At 33.7% G+C, this 19,098-nt stretch overlaps 2 protein-coding genes across 2 annotated transcripts; both read right to left on the bottom strand.

The window, feature by feature from the left end:
• Positions 1-2,571: 2,571 nt before the first annotated feature.
• LOC120114905 (nudix hydrolase 4-like) lies at positions 2,572-3,431 on the bottom strand. The gene is made up of 4 exons (XM_039135683.1): positions 3,262-3,431; positions 2,998-3,190; positions 2,781-2,909; positions 2,572-2,710 (listed from the first exon to the last, which is right to left on the bottom strand). Exons 1-4 carry the CDS (start codon positions 3,402-3,404, stop codon positions 2,582-2,584), a joined length of 594 nt encoding a protein of 197 aa, XP_038991614.1. The 5' UTR covers positions 3,405-3,431; the 3' UTR covers positions 2,572-2,581.
• A 3,023-nt stretch (positions 3,432-6,454) lies between these two features.
• Positions 6,455-9,301, bottom strand: LOC120114912 (potassium transporter 10-like). The gene is made up of 9 exons (XM_039135686.1): positions 9,283-9,301; positions 8,954-9,196; positions 8,807-8,854; positions 8,670-8,720; positions 8,315-8,575; positions 8,159-8,211; positions 7,935-8,073; positions 7,600-7,854; positions 6,455-7,505 (listed from the first exon to the last, which is right to left on the bottom strand). The coding sequence occupies exons 1-9, from the start codon at positions 9,299-9,301 to the stop codon at positions 6,460-6,462; spliced, it is 2,115 nt and encodes a 704-aa protein (XP_038991617.1). The 3' UTR covers positions 6,455-6,459.
• Positions 9,302-19,098: the final 9,797 nt, after the last annotated feature.

The raw sequence follows: 19,098 nt of genomic DNA, 5'->3' as shown, positions 1-19,098 counted from the left end.
AATTTCCCGATTGTCTTAATTGCAAAAATTAAAAGTTAAATTAAATTTTAAAAGTTCGATCCAAATTACTTACCTTTGACGAATTTTAAAATTGCCCTAAAAAATAAAATCAGATTAATGTCAAACAAAAAAATATGATAAAATTAATTTTTTAAATATATACATATATTAAATAAATAAAAGAAATAAAAAATTCAAATTAAAAGGGTTAAATTGAAAAAAAAATCAAGGATGAAATTGATACTAATTGAAGGCTGCAAGAAAAAAATAAAAAGTTAAGGGGTCGATCTGCAAATTATAAGAAATTTAAACAGAGATTAAATTGAATTAATTCAAAATTTAAGGGCAAATTTACAACAGGTGACCAAAATGAATTACATATCAAAATAACATGGATTGCAGAAATTATTTAACTTTCTCATAATTACATTGAGGCCCTCCCAATAAATACCCATAAATCCCCAAAAAAATCATTTTATCCCTCACTTTAAAAAAACTCTCCCCTCTTCCAAAATCCTCTCAACCCAAACCCCCAACGGGCCTATGACCGGCCACATTCTCACTGCCCGGACCGCCACCGACCACCACTCCAGCCACCGCCTTCGGTGGTCAAAAAAACACAAACTACACCAAAATGTTCCCCTCAACACCCCAAACTCAAATCTGAAACCCAAATCTTCTAAAAAATTCCCAAACGGAGTAGATCTAGGATGAAAGTTGCAATTTTTTTAACTTTTCTCTCGAAAAAGCTTCTCTTTTTACGACACTTTCCTTCTGACGCCGCTCCTTCACGTTCTTTGTACCCTTCGATGAAATAAAGTTTTGGCTTTTCTGATTTTTCTGATAATATTCGAATGGTTTTTTTTGTTTGACTTTTGTTGTTGTCTCGTATATTGCTTGGCTTGCTCGGTCTTTTTTCATGATTTGATGGCTTTTTGTTGTGTTGTTTCGTTGTATTTTCCTCGAGTTTTCTGAGATTTTTGTTGTTGCCCCGATTAGTGACTTAGTGGGGTATTTATATACCCTTCTGCTGGTGGTTGTTGTTGAATATCCCGGGATAGTGTAATCCGTTCGATGTTTTGATTATGGCCGATTTTCCAACGCTTGTTGCTAAAAAATCGAGGGAAATATTCCCCCTTCCATTTTGCTTCGAATTGGTCTGTTTGCTACGAGAATCTCGGTCGATTATTGGCATTTGGCCTCCCCATACGGCGCCCTTGCTAAGATGTGTAACCCTAGCCCCTGCTGGGTCAGGCATATGGGCTTGGGTTATTGGGCTGGATCAGGCCTGCTTCGGCTGGGCCCTTCTTTTGTTTTTGGACCTGAATAATTAAATAAATAAATAATATTAATAATATATACTCTAATATAAAAAATATAATATATAAATGTATACTATGATATATATAATATACATAATATAATCTATAATATAATACTATATATTATAATATATATATATATATATATATAATATACTATATACACTATATATACTATATAATATATATATATATATATATAAAAAAATAAAAAGGTAGGACGAAAATAAGTGTATAAAACGAACTTATAGTATTTTTTTAACGTTTAGCTGATATTTTTATTGAAACATAAAATAACAAACAAAGTGAAATATGGGGAATCGAGCAGTCTTAAGAAATAAAAAAGAACACCCAAATGAAACAAAACTAAAATAATAAATAACTATCAGCTAAACAAAACCCACCCGGAAACTTCTCTGGAAGACTGAGCATCAATGACAGAACCGAAAAAGGTGGGTAACCTGTTAGCACCAGAGAAAGAGGAGAAGTTACTCCGATTGGCATGGTAGATCATGAATAATCAGTCTGGTGGATCAATCCACCATCTCTCTTGAAGGGCTGCTGATTCAACTGTCGGTGACACCTCCTCAATCCAAACCATCTGTGTGGTAAAAGATTTCCCTATCTCGGCGAAAACGTGCGCTGTTTTATTCATCCGCCTGGATACATGCATGAAGGTAATATGCTCGAATACCCTTATAGTATATTTAAAACTATTATTGGTTTATGAAATATTTTGTATATAGACTCTTGGGATACTATGTTAGGACTTTTCACGTTATGATTTCGCATCCATTATTTTATTAGATTTGGATATTTGTTATTATCTATTTATATGTATTTCAATTAATGTTTACTTTATAAACTATTTTTATAATATTGATGTTTTCTTAAATAAATGTTTTATGAATCATCGTTAATGTGATATCCGATATTCGGTCATAATGTTTAAGTCGGGTCGAGCGGATATCTTCGTATTTGTATCAAACTCGAAGAATAAATACAATTTGTACATACAGAAAATAATAAAAAAAAAGGAAGAGATGTTTGTCCATATGAGACTTTCAATCTCTTCTCTTTCTTGGAATTATTTCTTCTGCTTGTGACACCATCAGAACGAATCTAAAAATGGTGGAACAAGCACTTGGGATTTATCCTAAAATGAAAGCAGCTTTTAATCTGCAGCAATCACGATGTTGATGCTAGGTTGAATTATATAAAGTCACAAATTCAATGAAACAAACCCCACCCCATTCTGACTAATTGCAAGTTGTTCGATCGACTTCCTCCTGTGTCCGAGGCTGCATCTGCTGACGGGAAACCAACTCTTCTAAAGCTTCCCTCATCCACAAATGGGGGCATTCTTCTCTAGCTCTAGATATTGTTACCTAAGTATGCAATTAGATAAAAACATGTTAGACCATCACGAACAATCACAACCTAGCATTTCTTACATACCCATTTCCTTGTCCGGGTGTTCTTCTCAGGCCAAAGGTCCAGTTCTTGCTTGACAAGCATAGAGAACATGTGGCCTTCATGGACAGTACTTTTCCTCTTGCTCTCATACGACCATTTCCCTAGTTTGCACTTTTAAATCCAGATGGTTTGGAGTTAAAATTGAGAAATAATAAAAGATGTAAATGAAGAATTGATATATATATATATACACACTAACTTCAATGTTGCCGACAACACCGGCTTCTTCCATCGTCTCTCGAACGGCTGCCTCTTCCATAGATTCATCATTTTCCCAGCCACCTTTAGGGAATAACACACCTTTTCCATTTTGTGCATTGATCACAAGCACTTCGATCATTTCATCTTTCGAATTCATCTCGTCTGGTTTTTTATACCGATATGGAATACATCTATTCAAAGAAAATTAAAAAGTTGTAATCAATCAAGGCATTCCGTTATCGAATTATGGGAAATAAATTACCCAACAACTAAACGAGAGCCTCTTTTATCATAGCGTTGCGAGTGCCTGCCACTGCGAGGAGGGCGATAAGAAACAAGAGGAACCATATCCTCGACAGGAACCGACAGCTTCACAGGGATCTTCTCAATGAGAGACGCCAACATGCTGGCCAAGGGGGAAAATTTGTAAGAAATCCAGACACCCCTCCAATGTTGTCATAGAAATTTAGGAAGAGAAAAGAGAGAGAAACACAAGGTTTATGGGATGGTGCTGGTTTTATATTTCCTACTGTTCATCACCCTTCAAACCAAATTTAGAGTTTCCATCGTTTAGCAGTCCTCAATTTTTAGAGGAGATTTTATCATTAATATCCGTATGTGGATAAGATGTAAGAGCCAAATCCGGTGTCTCCAATGTTTTCTTTTCTTTTTTCTCTACTCCTTTATTAATAGAAAATGATAGATGGGAAGGAAATAGGAAATAAATCGATACGTTTTCATTAATATAATGATTAATTATAGTCATATTATATATTTTTGCCAACTAGTGTTGATATAAAGGAGTGATATTTAAGAATTTGAGTTTGTATGGATAAATTTGAATCTTACGACTGTCATTCTTAATAAGCTATCTATAAATTTTTATATAAATTTCAATCGGATGTTACGTATTCTCTGATCCTAGACAGAATGAGCTATCCCTGACCTAATTTTTTTATAATATATATATTGGAATATAATCATAATTATATTATATATACAGTATACTTAAAATTTAGAATATAATGATTTGTGCGTTTTGCATGCGTAGGGGACGTGTTGTTTAAAGAGCGTGTATGAGCAACACGTGTTTATCATTTTTCTGAAATCATATATTATATCATATTAAAATGGAATAAAAGACGAATATGTATGTGAAAGATAAACTTTTAACACTTAAATAAATGATTATAAAATTTGAATTTTAATAAAATTTTAAAGTGAATACAGTTAACAAAATAAATAATTAATTAAAGAAAATTTTAATTTTAAGATAATTACTCCTCCACTTTAAACAATACATGGATCCTCTACAGATTATAGGTGGAATTATGTAAATTCATATGTCTAATGTTTGAGACTTATATATAAAGAATAAAAAAGAAAATTGTTCGAAATTAAACTTAACATTTAATGTTAATTAAAATTAAAGTGATATATTTTATTATTACATCACAAGTTTATTTGATTTTAGATTAACTTATAGACTTAATGCTTTTTAATTTTATTTAATTATATATATTTAACTTATTAAATGATTAATCCAGATACAAAAAACATTATGAAGTGTGACAATCTTTTCAGTTTAATTTTTTATTCCAACATAAAGATTTAAACTCTAATCTTATTTAAAATATTTAATGTATAATTTTATTAAACTAATTAATAATTGATCATTTTCAATTTTTTATTCGAAAATATATAAAAATAAGAAAACAAAAGTATATTTATGCTAATATTTATTAATATATTTTAAAATAAAAATATTTTGATGTTTTTAAATTAAGCTGATATTAAATTTACTCATAATATTAAATTTTATTATACAATCAATAATATCATAAACAATTAAAATGTGAACAAAAAGGAAGATAACCAAAATGTAAAAACGAATCAAAATCAACATAAAACCAATGAAATAAGACAAGAGGTATGATGCAGCGTGGGTTACGATTATGGTTATTTGAAATCGATTTGATTAAAGTTTGATTAATTTTTGAATTAGATAGATTTGATTTGAGTTTGAATTCAACTCGATTTTTTAACTAGTTGAAGCGAGATATTTGATATCTAACACGAAAAGCTCGTAAGCAACTCAAAAAAAACAATATATTGATTTTTTAGATTTTTTAAATTAAATTGTTATCAATACTAGTATTTATATATTTTTTTAAATACAATATAAGGTTTTCATATACTTCAGATTTAGGTTTGAGCTCCAATCGAGTTAAGTCCAAGAATATTTTGAGTTCAAGTTTTTTCTAGTTTGAGTCGAGCTTCAAATTTTTATTTCGATTTGAGCTTGAAAATTTTAAACTTGCGAACTTTCGAGCCGAGTCAAACTTAATTTTATATTTTCGTCAATTGTGACAAGGGATGGGCCGACTTAGAAGTCTAACCACCTAAAACCTACAATGTAAAGTGTAAACGCTGGCTTCATTGGAATCCCTATTTTTCATTTGGTACGCAGCAGCCATTTTGACGGTTGAATTCAACGTCAACAGAATTTGACACTATTAATTGCCCAATTCACTGTATAGTAAAGAAACTTGTAAGTGATTTAATAATTCCATTCAAAAATAATTATTAAAAATTTGATATCGATACATTTTTAATATTTTCAAACTCAAAATCTTAAAATATAATAATAATTTCTTTATTACGAAAGTATTATTTATATATAAATCTCAAAAGAAGAAAACATTTGAAGATGGTCAAATGGTATTTGAATTGATCCGCGTAAAAAGATATTTATTCCCCACCAAACTTCTTCCGTCTTTGCCTGCCCTGCCTTCATACGTCTCCTCCCCATCTCTATCCTTAGCCTTCCCTCTCTCTCTCTCTGTATATATATACATCTCATTATTTGTCGTCATCAACACTGCATAGAGATTTAATTTTTTTTTTAAAAAAAACAGAGATTTGGGTGTGAAATTTTGTGTCAAGTATCGTTGTCGAGGTTGAAGCAGGCAGCAGAGATTGATGGGTAATGTTGCAATTCACAGTCAAGTTCGGAAAATAAAACAGGAATCGGACCAAATCATCGATGGTTCGCCTGGACAGCCTGAGATGAGACATGCTCTTAGAGAGATTCCTCGACACCAGAGTTATCGAAGGGTTGAGTGGCGGCAGCCCGATCTATGTCGGTCACTAGAGGGCAGGGGCGGCTTCTGGGATCGGTTTTTGAACAAGAAGCTATAATAAACTCTATTTAAACAATATGGTCTATGGACTTAATCCCCTCTTTTAACATAATCTTTGTATATACGAATATGATGGAATTCTAATAAATTTATTTAAAATCTCTCTGAAACCCGATCAAATTCCCTGAATTTTGAGTGAAGCAACTCTTTTTCTCTTATTTTTCACCTGTTATGTGCTACATACAATTAATAGCAAATTGCGACTGCAGTCGCCTGCTATGAAGTACATACACTGGACATACGTATGTGCTTTACAATTATATCGTATACACCATACCAACCTCCACCAGAGCTGCATGAGGGATGTTCAATGCTACATGGGGTTCTCTGCCATTTTTATCCAGGAAAACATAGACCATGACGAGGAATCGCTTGATGAAGTTGGAACCATTGCGTACCACCAGATGTGATTGACCCAAGAAATATGCAGTCCCGCTCTCCCTGGCCTCGATCAGTTCGTTTAGCTCCTCCCTCACCGAAACACGCATTCGCGGGCTGTCAACCGGCAGCATGAACCGTACCTTTTTCTGCTTTCCTTTGGAATCTCCGGACGAGCTTCCGTTGGTTTGAGTTGCTGCATTGGCTGAGCTTGTGCCTTGGTTATCATGTAAAGGTATCAAACCATCTCCTTCTGGTTGTTTTGCAACAACAATCATTGTTCCTTCGGGTGCCACCAAGGACTCGGCATCACGTACTTCCATGGAAATAAAATCCCCGATGGAGCGAATGATCTGTTCCTCAAAGTCCCCTGTGTCCCTGACATGATCACGGTATCCGTATCTTACGATGCATCGGTAGATTCTACTAGCTCGAGGCCCAACTCTGCCTATAAGATAACGTCTACTCGGGGGAACGAAAGGCTCTGGCAGTGACTTGAATGACACGAAAATCAGCACTTGATGAAAGGCGGGTACGTTTGTGATAAAATGGGAGAAGAAAGCTGGGATGCCGGTTACTATGTCGGTGTAGACAAAGCCTATTCCGGGTACCCTGGAAACTCCGAGGCCCGAGCTGAGATCCATAAGCCATTCCGTCGATACCATGTTTTCCAAGTCAAATTGATATTTCTTCAAAGTTCCATAATGCCATGAAACCATGATTGTCAAGGTTAGCACCAAAAGAACAGCCAGATACCAGGTTCCCTTGTGAAAATTTAATATGTTACATGATAAATACAAAGCCTCTATGGACCCGAAAAACAGTAGGAAGCAAGCAGACACTAGCAAGCTCTTTTCCCAGTACAGGGAAATCACAAGTGACATTAGAACAGTTGTTACCAGCATGGTAGAGACCACAGCCGTGCCTGTACACAATTTACTTTTGGTTTCATTCGACAAATTTGACGGAAAATACGGTTTATAAACGTTTACCGTACTCTTAAATGTGCAACAATTTACCTAGTGCACTTCCAATTCGCGGGGCATCATGGAAGCCTATTGTAACACCAAGGCTAAGAACCATTACTATCCAGTTAAGATCTGGTATATAAACCTGGCCATGTATCGTATCTGATGTATGAATCACTTTCACTCTGGGGAAGCAACCAAGTGCTAGGCACTGGTTTACAATTGAAAAACATGCTGTTATTGTCGCTTGGCTTCCGATCACCGAAGCAAATAGAGCCAAAACCGTGTAGACATGCTGAAAATGATCTGCAATTGACAATCAATCGTCAGCTGGTAATAAAAATGACAATCTAAAGCATAAAGTATAAAGTAGCTGAACAACTTACCAGGTACGGATCGAAAAAGGTGATTATATTCGTCAGGAAGACCGTTTGAGTTCTTTGCGGAGAGTGTATGGGAAAGGAATGCAGCTTGACCCGCATAACATAAAATTAAAACGGGGTAAATCATGCAGAAAAATGTCAACTGCAGTAGGGAACCGAGCAAAGTTCTGTCAATCTATAATCGAATTATCAGTGCAGTTTGCTGAGACATGAACTCGATCAAGTACCTTGATCGATTTCACTGAGAAATGACCTAGATCCGCATACATTGCTTCCGATCCTGTGAAAAAAAAAACAGGCTGCATATGTAGTTTGAAAACTAATAATACAAGAAGCTATCTTGTAATGCTCAATGGTAAACCAGATTACGAGCCTACGCTGACCTGCCACACACAGAGTGAGACTGCCCAATGACCTCCAGCTACTGATGTTAATACTTTTGAAATACCTGTAAATGTATTTTGGGGAGATTGCATATATGATATGTGGATCATACTGTAAAATATTGTATACACCCATTCCGCTAATAAACAAGAGCCATACTATGACTATCGGAGCAAATATGAACCCGATTCTACGACTTCCGTAGCGTTGCACTGTGAAAAGGCAGACCAATATGGCACATGCAACAGGCACATGTACATCTGAAATAAATAGGATAACAGAGACATCAAGCATCCTTCAAACATTGTTTTTTGAAATATTGAATCCGAAGATATCGAGTTTCATAAAACTTACATCTCTTGAAATCTCTCGTTATTGACTCATCTCTTTCATTGGAAGATGAATCTGCAAAATCAACATAGGAAGGTTATTAGCTAAAGGTTGATGGATGGTTCAAAGATATGGTTCCTCTTCTTCCTGCTGGTCCTTACATTTATTATCTGTTAATGATCGTTGAAGACTGGATGAAGCCGCTAAAACTGGAGAAGGAAAATAGAAAAAAGGGAAAATAAGCACAACGAACAATTCGATGAGAAAAACTATCACAAAACAAGAGAACTTGAACAGGTTTATCAAACCAGAAATAGCCGGTGTAAGAACTGCGTCGGCTATTATCATGCAAGAGCCGAGCAGCGCCAAGAACAGCATCAAGTAATGACTGCTCTTATGTTTCGTGATAGCCCTTCGAGCTCTTGATTCGACCTTGTTTGCGGAATGACTTTCATCATCATATTGCATAACGTTGTTATCGCTATTATTATTAGGGAGCAAACCAACTTTTCCATTCCTGCACAATAGTGAGTACAAAGCAAAAGTACCACCTGCAAGATATCATCCAGGGTAAAATTCATTTCTCGATCTTATCGACACAATTGTTTTATTTTAAAAGGTCACTGAAGATCATTACATACCCTCTCCATCGTCATCGGCTCTCAGCACTATAATGGCATACTTCAATAACGAAATGATCGTCAAAGTCCAAAAGGAAAACGAGAGGTACTCGTATGCACTCTCATCGGATTTGAATTCCTGTGTAGGGATTGAACTAAAGACATATAAAGGAGCAGTACTCAGGCGACCGTAAACTATTCCAAGGCTTTGGAATGACAAAAGGAGTGTATGCTTCCAGGTCTCCTTCTGAAACAACATCACGAACATCAAAATAACACATAATCAAAGGCTTAATACTAAGGCACTGCACATGCTGTTATCTACTGCAAAAGTCTTAACACATGCTGTTATCCTAGGTCCGAATCTATGGAGACTCGATTTAAGGGTGACTAAACCTTGAGATGCTCACTGCTTCCAAAGAACACAATACTAATTTGTGTGCAGTGATCATATCAAGTATAAACCGCTATGCGACTGGTCTCATCTACAAGATCCCATCACTAATATACGATGATCAAATTTTGAATCAAATTAAGATTAATAAAATAGGTCATTAATCAACGCTAGGAAACTGCATCAGAGCCTGATGAAACCAAGCAAGAACTTAAGCAAAACATGCAGAAAACCTAGAGAAACAAAGTATTCTGCACTTTAACAACTGACCTTGAAGGGAATAGAGTAGGTTCCGGGGCTCAATGGAGGATCCATTAAGAGAAACAGAGACCAAGAGACAGATAACAGGAAAAGGTTTTCATTGGGAAAAATGTAAGAAAAATGACAAAAATGGGAATGAAGTAGCGGTCGAGTCTATGCCAGTTTGATTGACACAAAGAAAGTTACAGAGTCTTGAGAATGGTCGGCCGATTCCAAGACAGTTTGTTGTTTTTCTATGGCAATTTGAATGCTGGACTGACACTGAAGCCTGCAATTCTATATTTCAAATATTATATATGTATGTATGTATATATTCCAAGGCCTCATGGGATCACGTTCTCATATGACACCTTCACATGATATTGAGATCATAAATATATATATATGATATTGCATCATATTTTCCTAAAAGTCGAACCTGTACATTATCTTTAATAGCTCGAAGTTTCTCCATAGCATCATGTTGTTGTCCGCCAGTTCTTTGCTCGAAGTATCTATGAATCAATCGAATCCTGGTAATATCAAAATAAACCAATAGATCACACGTTGTTTATCAGTAATACTTGTGCAATTCATTGAGCTTGTTGATACATACATTTTGGTTAATGCAAATAATTATTCATTTCTTTACTTTTCCCACCATGTCCATAATCAGATCACCTGCTTTTGGATTTGCCTGTTTATTAGTTTCACTAAATCAAGATGAAAAGGAACAAATGAAGAATAAGTTTCTACATTGAATATTAAGGTGTCTTGACTCTTGATAGAAACAACAAAAATATAGTTAAACATACCTTACACGAAAAGTTGTTTACACCATGAATGATAAAGAAACAAAGAAAGATAACTTTTAAAAGGAAAACGTTTTTTAAAATTCTTGAAAGAAAAACAAAAAGTAAAAAGAGAGAGATGGTGAAAGATGATTTCTTTGGTTGAGCATAAAAAGGGTTGGTAAATAGTTATTGGTTTTAAACATGTTTAGTAGTGGGCATTTTTTTTATCACGTGCAAATCTCATTCCTGGAAAAAAGGTCAGCAACCACAGGTGGTCAAATGAAAGGGTAAAGGTCATAACTCTTAACTATTTAACATTGAACGCTCATATCCTTAACATTCTTGGTGGTCGATCACAAATCTTCGAATCTATACATGTCTATTTCAATGTCGTATGGTCTATTTAGAACGTAGGTTTTTGAATTTTAAAGGGTAAATTAAATGTTTAGTACCTAAACTATTACTTTTTTCATTTTGGTATTCAAACTTTATTTTGTTTCAAAATCATACCTAACATTTAGTTTAAGTTTCACTTTGATACCCCATCATTAAAAACTTAACGAGACTGTTGTATGTGGTATTTTTATGGGTAAAATACATCATTCATCACTCAACAATCTTCTCACTGCTATTTTGGTTACTAAAGTTTAAAAATTTCAATTTAATTACTTAAATTTCAAATTATTCATGTTTTAATCACCCTAATTTATTTTATTAATATTTTTGGCATGACATTTTTATTATTATTTTATTAATATATAATTAAAATAAAAAATAAATTTAAAATTATACCTAAACCTACCACATGCCCTAAATCACAAACCCCTCATATATTAATAAAATAATTTAGAGTGATTAAAATAAGAGTATTTTGAATTTAAGTGATTAAATTTAAACAATTTGAACTTCGTTGACCAAACTAGAAATGAGAAGATAATTGAGTGATGACATGTACACCAATTCATTTAAGTTTTTAAAACCGGGTATCAAAATGAAACCTAAACTAAACGTTAGGTATGATTTTGGAAAAAATTAAAGTTTAGGTACTAAAACAAAATAAATGTAATAGTTTAGGTACTAAAGGTGTGGTTTACCCTTAAAAATAAATGATGAATGGAACATTATCGATTATTCGTAACATCACCTGTTGATTTAGTAGATATGGAAATTTAAAAGGGAAAAAAACTCTTTTGGTACATTGAAGATGATCAAAAAAAAATTATAAGTTAACAATTTTTTTTTTGCTTAACATGAAAATAAGTGTCTAAATTATATTCACTTTCTCATTTAAGTTCTTAAATCATTTTCTTAGCTTAATGTTACAATGTTACCATTTAAGTGACTCGATCGTAATGACCATTAAAAAAATCATTAAATGACATGTGTCATATTCAATTTTTTTAATTTTATTTTTTGACAAACGTAGTTTTTTTGTAAATATCAATTCCTCATTCTTAATAATATATAAGAAAGAAATGCGTAGTGGTCGATCCACACCAACTTGAAAAATTTCCAAATTTCGATTTGATTTGCTACGACCAGGTAATATGTAGTAAATTAAATAAAAGAGGGTTTGATAAAAAAAGATTCAATAAAAATAAGTAATTAAAGATGAAAATTAAGAATATTGAAAATATAAAATTGAAAATACTTATGATAAAAAACAGCCTCAAGCCTCGCTTTAACTCAATTCGTTTCTGATCATTGAAAACATATTTTCACTTCGAGATTCACACCGGTTACAGTCTACAAGGCCCAACCATTGTAACTTGTTTTTCACTTTGGTAATTGATTTTCCCAAGACCAATATTTGGAAATCCAGCTTTTAATTGAATCAACTACGACAATCGTCGTTAGCACAAAACAATTTTAGTTTAGGAAAAGCCTAACTCGGATTATGTTGTCTCGCTGAGAATCGCACCCGATCTAAGTTTCTCTTAGCGGATCTCAACTAAGTGTGTTTATAGGAAGTCGGATATGCTACAAGTCAGTCTTTCCTCCCACCTTTAAATCAGAACAACATCCAGACCAACAAGCTCCTTTTTAAATGAAAATATTTTAATTTTAAAGGATAGGTCGATTACCTATCCAAGTTTTCAGAAAACTGAGAATGACATCCTAAAGATGTTAAGTGATTTTCAATTCTCACATATTGAATTGAGTCATCGCTTAGCCTTTTCAACTTATGAGAAAACTAGCTAACCATGACAGAAGTCATACTTAACATGTTTAAAAATAAAACTTGAAATAAAATAAAAATGAAAGAAAGCCTTTTATAAAACCAAATAACCGAAAACTCCTGAATCAAATCCAAAACAAGTGTGTTTTAAGCTTTACCCCATGGGGTATTTATAGCTTCTAAAAACCTAAAGATAATAATGGAAATTAAAAGATAAATAAATCCTAAAGATAATCCTAAATGTTTTCAAATTCAAACTTTAAATTTCAAAAACAAATCCTCTTAAGATAACTTTTCCCGTCCACTTTCCAGAAGGTACTAACTAGATCTTCTAGAAACTGTTGCTGACTGGACCTTCTAGAAACTGCCATGTCATGCCGCATCATACCCAGTGTCGTGTCCATGTCTCCAGCCGTGATCAACTAATAAAAGAAAATGTAGAATGTGCTATTCTTAATGATAATTCTGGAAAATAAGATCCTGCACGAAAATAAGCACAATACAACCAAATCAACAATAATAAATCCATAACACAGAAGAATTAACAAGTAAATATCATCAATATAAAACACTCATCAAATTCCTCCTCACTGGTCTCATGCTTGTCCTCAATTATGCTTTAATCAAACAAGTCAAAAACTCTATTTACCTTTCTTTACCAAGTCTCACATCCAAGAAAACAATGTAATTAGAGACCACAATACCCATCCAAGACAAGACACCAATCAATTGAACAACACTAATGAAACAAGGTAAATATAATTTTGACATTCATTCATTCATCAATCTCAATGCAACCTAACTCAATACCTTACCAGGATTCACTCAAATCACTCAATGCGTTTGGGGTATAGAAACACTCAACGTCAGAACCGACACGATATTACCATAGGTCTGCATGTAAATCAAATCTCCACTACTAATAAGAACAAGATGCATAAATCAAAGGGTCTTTTATTGGTTGTAACAGGACTTAGATAAAGGTGAGAAAATAAGCTAAAAATGTGGCTAAGATTCAAGATAATGAACTCACAAATAACTGGATCAAGTTCATAAACCGACTAAGTATAGCAAAATAATAAGACACAAAACATCAAACAACACATTTTCCTTTCGAACTTAATTTGACTTTTTCACACTTTTGTTGTTTTCTCCTTTTCTTTGTTTTTCTGTTTTTGTTCATTTCTATTTTTTCCTCTTTTTTTCTTGCTTCCTTTTTTTCTTTTTTTTTTCACATGATTTCCTCTTTATATGAAGCATGATCATACATCGGGTAAACTGTTTACTTGTCCTGAAAAGGGTAGAAAAGAGGGATAAAATAAAAGGTTCATGTTTGTAAATATGTTGAAACAAAGAATGAGAATAGGCTCAAGAGTGTCTAACTAGGGGAAAATGCATGGGTAGGCAATTTCGAGGGTAAAACAGAGTGGTTAATCCTAAGGTGTCCAAATCATTTTCAAGCATCATGTTCATGTGTAATCTCGAAAGTATTTAAAATGCAGGTTCTAGAATACCAATGTCAAATTTGACACACTCAATCAAACAAAAATGAGAGTGAAATGATATGCCCATAAAGGCTCAAATATCACCAAAGTGTGTTCATGCATTGAGCTAAGCACATTTCAACCAACAAAATCATGGAATATCACAAAAAATCTAACCTGGTTACAACTCATGTCATTCGCTATCGTGAATATCTTAACACAAACAATCATGTGTTCCCAAACAAGCATGGCATACCAAAAACATTCAACCAGACAAAGAATTTCAATGGACATTTTCGCAAATTCAACCAAGGCATACTAGCATCAAAGCATATGGGTAAGCAAAGGAAAATTCAACTTAGACTTTACTCCCCTTCATTTATGGTGTTTTGTCCCAAAACATAAAATTAAAGTACGATAAAAGGAATAGAGTATTCCTCGTGTTTACTGTCGAACAATCTTCATGCTCCAGGGGTCCGATTTTTGCACTGTTCCAACGAAAATTTCCACATCCTCATTCTTTTAAGTGGAAATAAATTACTAAACGAAAATGATAAAAATAAAAATAAATTAAAAATCAAAATTAAAAATTAAAAATGGACTGCCTCCCACAAAGAGCTTTTGTTTAATGTCGTTAGCTCGATGACTTGGTTCAGACTACAGGTTCTAAAAGAAATACTTCAACCACTTCATACGTTTTTTTACCAATTAAGAACTTCATTATGAGAAATTATACGGTCGTATAATTCTTTTATTTTCACCTTTTAGATTTTGGCATTCTCATAGGCTTTTCTTCAGATCTTTTTTAGCTTTGAAAGATTATCCAAAATAATAACTGGTGAAGTAACATTTTCTCCTAAAAAGACATTCTTTAAGTGTTCCGGAAACTGTTTCAGTTCTATCTCAGGTGCCTGCAAAATAGAAGGTAAAATTTTAGACTTAGAATGAATCAAACATAAATCAGAATGAATAGAAAATAATTTTTCCAGCTCACTGACTTCCTCATTATAGTCTTCTAAACCCCTGTATAAATCATCAACAAAGTTAGATTCCATATATTCATCAATTTTAGGTTTAATAATATCAACAAAATTAATACTAATAACTTTATATGGATGTCACATTGCTTTGTAGACATCAAACTTAACAACCACACCATCAAACTCCATGGTTAAAATACCACTTCTTACATCAATCTTTGTATGTGATGTGCTTAGAAAAGGGCAACCAAGGAGAATATCGGAACAAGTACTGATGTGATCATTCTCCATGTCAATTACATAAAAATCAGCGGGAAATATTAAGTCATTTACCTTCACCAACACATTTTCCAAGAGTCCTTCTAGGGAGATGATAGATCTGTCGGCAAGCTGAACTAATATTTTTGTATCTTTCAAAGGCTCATTAGTAATCATATTATAAAAAGAGAGAGGTAACACATTAATAGAGGCGCCAATATCACACATGGCTCGCTTTGTCCTAACTTTACCAATTTTACAAGTTATTGTAAACATACCTTGGTCTTTTAGTTTTGGCAGCAACTTTCATTGGAAAACAGCTGAGACATGTTCTCTTAGATTTACCTTCTCGTTCCCAGTAAGTTTTCTCTTTGTTGTGAAAAGGTCCTTAAAAAATTAGGCATATCTTGGAACATTTCGGATAACCTCAAGGAGAGGTGTACTAATTTCCACCTTCCGAAATGCATCTAATATTTCCTTTTCCTCAGCTTATTTATCCCTTTTTACTAACATTGATGGAAAAGGTGGTGGCGCAACATAGGGAGATGGTGCTAGATTTGCTTGTAATTCATCTTTATCCTTTTGGAATTCTAAGTTAATGACCTTGTTTTCTTTTGGATTGCTTCGTCTTGTGGGACTGGTTGTGCCACAACTGTACCACTTCAAAGAGTGATGGCCCTGATATTCTCCTTTGGGTTTACCTCGGTTTAAGATAGAAGCTTACCTTGTGATTCTAAGCATCCATGGTCTGAGCCAGTTGGCTTATTGCTTGTCTATCTCTTGGAAGTGGGCTTCAGTAGGAATCTATAACTTTTTTGGGAAAGAGCCAACCTCTAAATGATTAATTCTAATGATGACTTTTGTGTCTGATGGGGTGGTGGAGGTGGAATTAACTGATAGGCTTGATTAGGCATTGAGGTTTGAGCATAACCAAAATTTGGATAATTCCTCCATCCTAGGTTATAAGTATTGTCGTAGGGATTATAAGTCCTTTGGGGAGGTCTTGGAAAGTTCCTTACTGTATTAGCTTGAGAGATATGTCATCTTGAATCAGTGGACAACCGTCTATTGGATGATTAAATAATGCACATATTCCACATAATATGTCGATTCCAATCTTTCTTGCAACAAGAGAATTGAATACATCAGTTAATTTATGTATCTTTCTTTCTAAGGCAGGTGAATTTATCTTATGAACCCTTCGAGGAGGTTCATTAGTTGGGCAGAACTGTTGAAAATTTACGACCATCGTGGAAATTAAATTCCTAGCCTCCGTAGGAATCATGTTCACTAAAGCTCCTCTACTGACAACATCGATCATCTTCATTTCCAGGGGAGTTAATCATTCATAAAAATATTGAAGGAGGGTTTGCTCAGTTAACCCATGTTGTGGGCAACTAGCACATAACTTTTTAAATCTCTCCTAGTATTCATAGAGTGACTCTCCCTCTTTTTGTTTGATTCCAAGTATTCTTCTTTGTAACTCACTTGCTTTCGTTGCATTGAAAAACCTATCAAGAAAAAAACGAGTCATTTGAGCCCATGTGATAATAGAATTTGGGGTAAATAAAATAACCATTCGGCTAAGGAAAACTGAAAAGCTCTAAGTTTGATTTGGTCTTCAGATACTCCATGTGGTTTCATTCTGGAGCAGACCATGTGAAATTCTGTGAGATGTTTATATGGATTCTCGTTTGATAATCCGTGAAAGGTAAAGAGGAGATGAATGAGGCTAGTTTTTAACTGGTATAGAGTTTCTCCTTGGGGAAAATCGATGCATAAAGGTCCTTATTCAGCAAGAGCCATGGCTAACTCTCTGATAGTGGGATCAACCATCAGATTTAGTTTGGTATTAATGGATTCGCTTGAACTTGATTCTGAACTTGATTCTGGATCTGATTATTGTTGTCCCCTTCTTTATCAAAGCGTCCGTGCGTGAATTATTCGAGCTCAAGCTTTGATTTCCGGGTCAAAATCTACTAATTCACCCGGTTTTGTCCTGGTCATAAATCAAAAACAAACAAAAATTAGTAATTTTGGCCAAGTCCCCGACAAGGCACCAATTTGACAAGCGTTATTTTTCTGTCAAAATAAATTCCTCATTCTCAATAATATATATGAAATAAATATGTAGTAAAGAGAAATATGGTCGATCCACAAGGACTTGGAAAATTCTCAAATTTCGATTTAAATTACTACGACCAGGCAATATGTAGTAAATTAAATAAAATTGGGTTTGATAAGAAAGATTGAATAAGAATAAGTAATTAAAGATGAAAATTAAGAATATTGAAAATATAAAATTGAAAATATGTATGGTAAAAAGCAGTCTCAAACATCGTTTTGACTTAATTCATTTCTGATCATCGAAAATGAACTTTCACTTCGGGATTCACGTCGATTACAGTCTACAAGGCCCAACCCTTGTAACTTGCTTTTCACTTTGTTAACCGATTTTTCCAAGGCCAATCTTTGGAAATCCATCTTTTAATTGAATCAACTACGACAATCGTTGTTAGCACAAAACAATTTTAGTTTAGGAAAAATCTAACTCGGATTATGTTGTCTTGCTGATAATCGAACCCGATCTCAGTTTCCCTTAGTAGACCGCCACTAAGTGTGTTTATAGAAAGTTGGATATACTACAAGCCGATCTTTCATCCCAACTTTAAATCAAAACAACATCCAGACCAACTTTAAATCAAAACAACATCCAGACCAACAAGCTCTTTTTTAAATGAAAGTATTTTGATTTTAAAGGATAGGTCGATTACCTATCAAAGTTTCCAGAAAACTGAGAATGACATCATGAAGATGTTAAGTGCTTTTCAATTCTCACATATTGAATTGAGTCATCGCTTAGCCTTCCTGCTTCTGAGAAAATTAGCTAAACATGACAGAATTCATTCTTAGCATGTTTAAAAATAAAACTTGAAATAAAATAAAAATGAAAATGAAAGAAAGACTTTTATAAAACCAAACAATCAAAAGCTCCTATATCAAATTAAAAAACAAGTGCGTTTTAAGCATTACCCCATGGGGTATTTATAGCTTCTAAAAACCTAAAGATAATCATGGAAATTAAAAGATAAATAAATCCTAAAGATAATTCTAAATGTTTTTAAATTCAAACTTTAAATTTCAAAAACAAATCCTCCTAAGATAACTTTGCCTATCCACCTTTTAGAATGTGCTGACTAGATCTTCTAGAAATTGCTGCTAAGTGGACCTTTTAGAAACTGTCATGTCAGGCCGCGTCATGCCCATGTCTCCAGTCGTGACCAAATAATAAAAGAAAATGTAGAAGGCTCTCTTATTAATGCTAATTCTAAAAATAAGATCTTGCATGAAAATAAACATAATACAACCGAATCAGTAGTAATAAATTCATAACACGAAAGAATTAACAAGTAAATATCATCAATTTAGAACCCTCATCATTTTTAAAAAAAATAAAAATATTAAAAAACTCACGTCATCTGGTTTAGAGTTTAAGGATCAAGC

The sequence above is a fragment of the Hibiscus syriacus genome, unplaced genomic scaffold (genome assembly GCF_006381635.1).
Source record: "Hibiscus syriacus cultivar Baekdansim isolate YM2019G1 unplaced genomic scaffold, ASM638163v2 tig00110253_pilon, whole genome shotgun sequence".
In the NCBI taxonomy this organism is placed as follows: domain Eukaryota; kingdom Viridiplantae; phylum Streptophyta; class Magnoliopsida; order Malvales; family Malvaceae; genus Hibiscus; species Hibiscus syriacus.
This window is presented reverse-complemented; position numbering and strand designations above follow the sequence as displayed.

Excerpts from the sequence above, each read along its gene's own strand:
- LOC120114905 (XM_039135683.1), bottom strand. The coding sequence starts at position 3,404 with ATGTTGGCGTCTCTCATTGAGAAGATCCCTGTGAAGCTGTCGGTTCCT. Across the intron at positions 3,191-3,261 it reads GGCTCTCGTTTAGTTGTTGG|ATGTATTCCATATCGGTATA; the intron begins GTAATTTATTTC and ends TTCTTTGAATAG. Across the intron at positions 2,910-2,997 it reads GTGTTGTCGGCAACATTGAA|TGCAAACTAGGGAAATGGTC; the intron begins GTTAGTGTGTAT and ends TGGATTTAAAAG.
- LOC120114912 (XM_039135686.1), bottom strand. Across the intron at positions 8,721-8,806 it reads ATCATTAACAGATAATAAAT|ATTCATCTTCCAATGAAAGA; the intron begins GTAAGGACCAGC and ends TTGATTTTGCAG. Across the intron at positions 7,855-7,934 it reads CCTTTTTCGATCCGTACCTG|ATCATTTTCAGCATGTCTAC; the intron begins GTAAGTTGTTCA and ends TGTCAATTGCAG.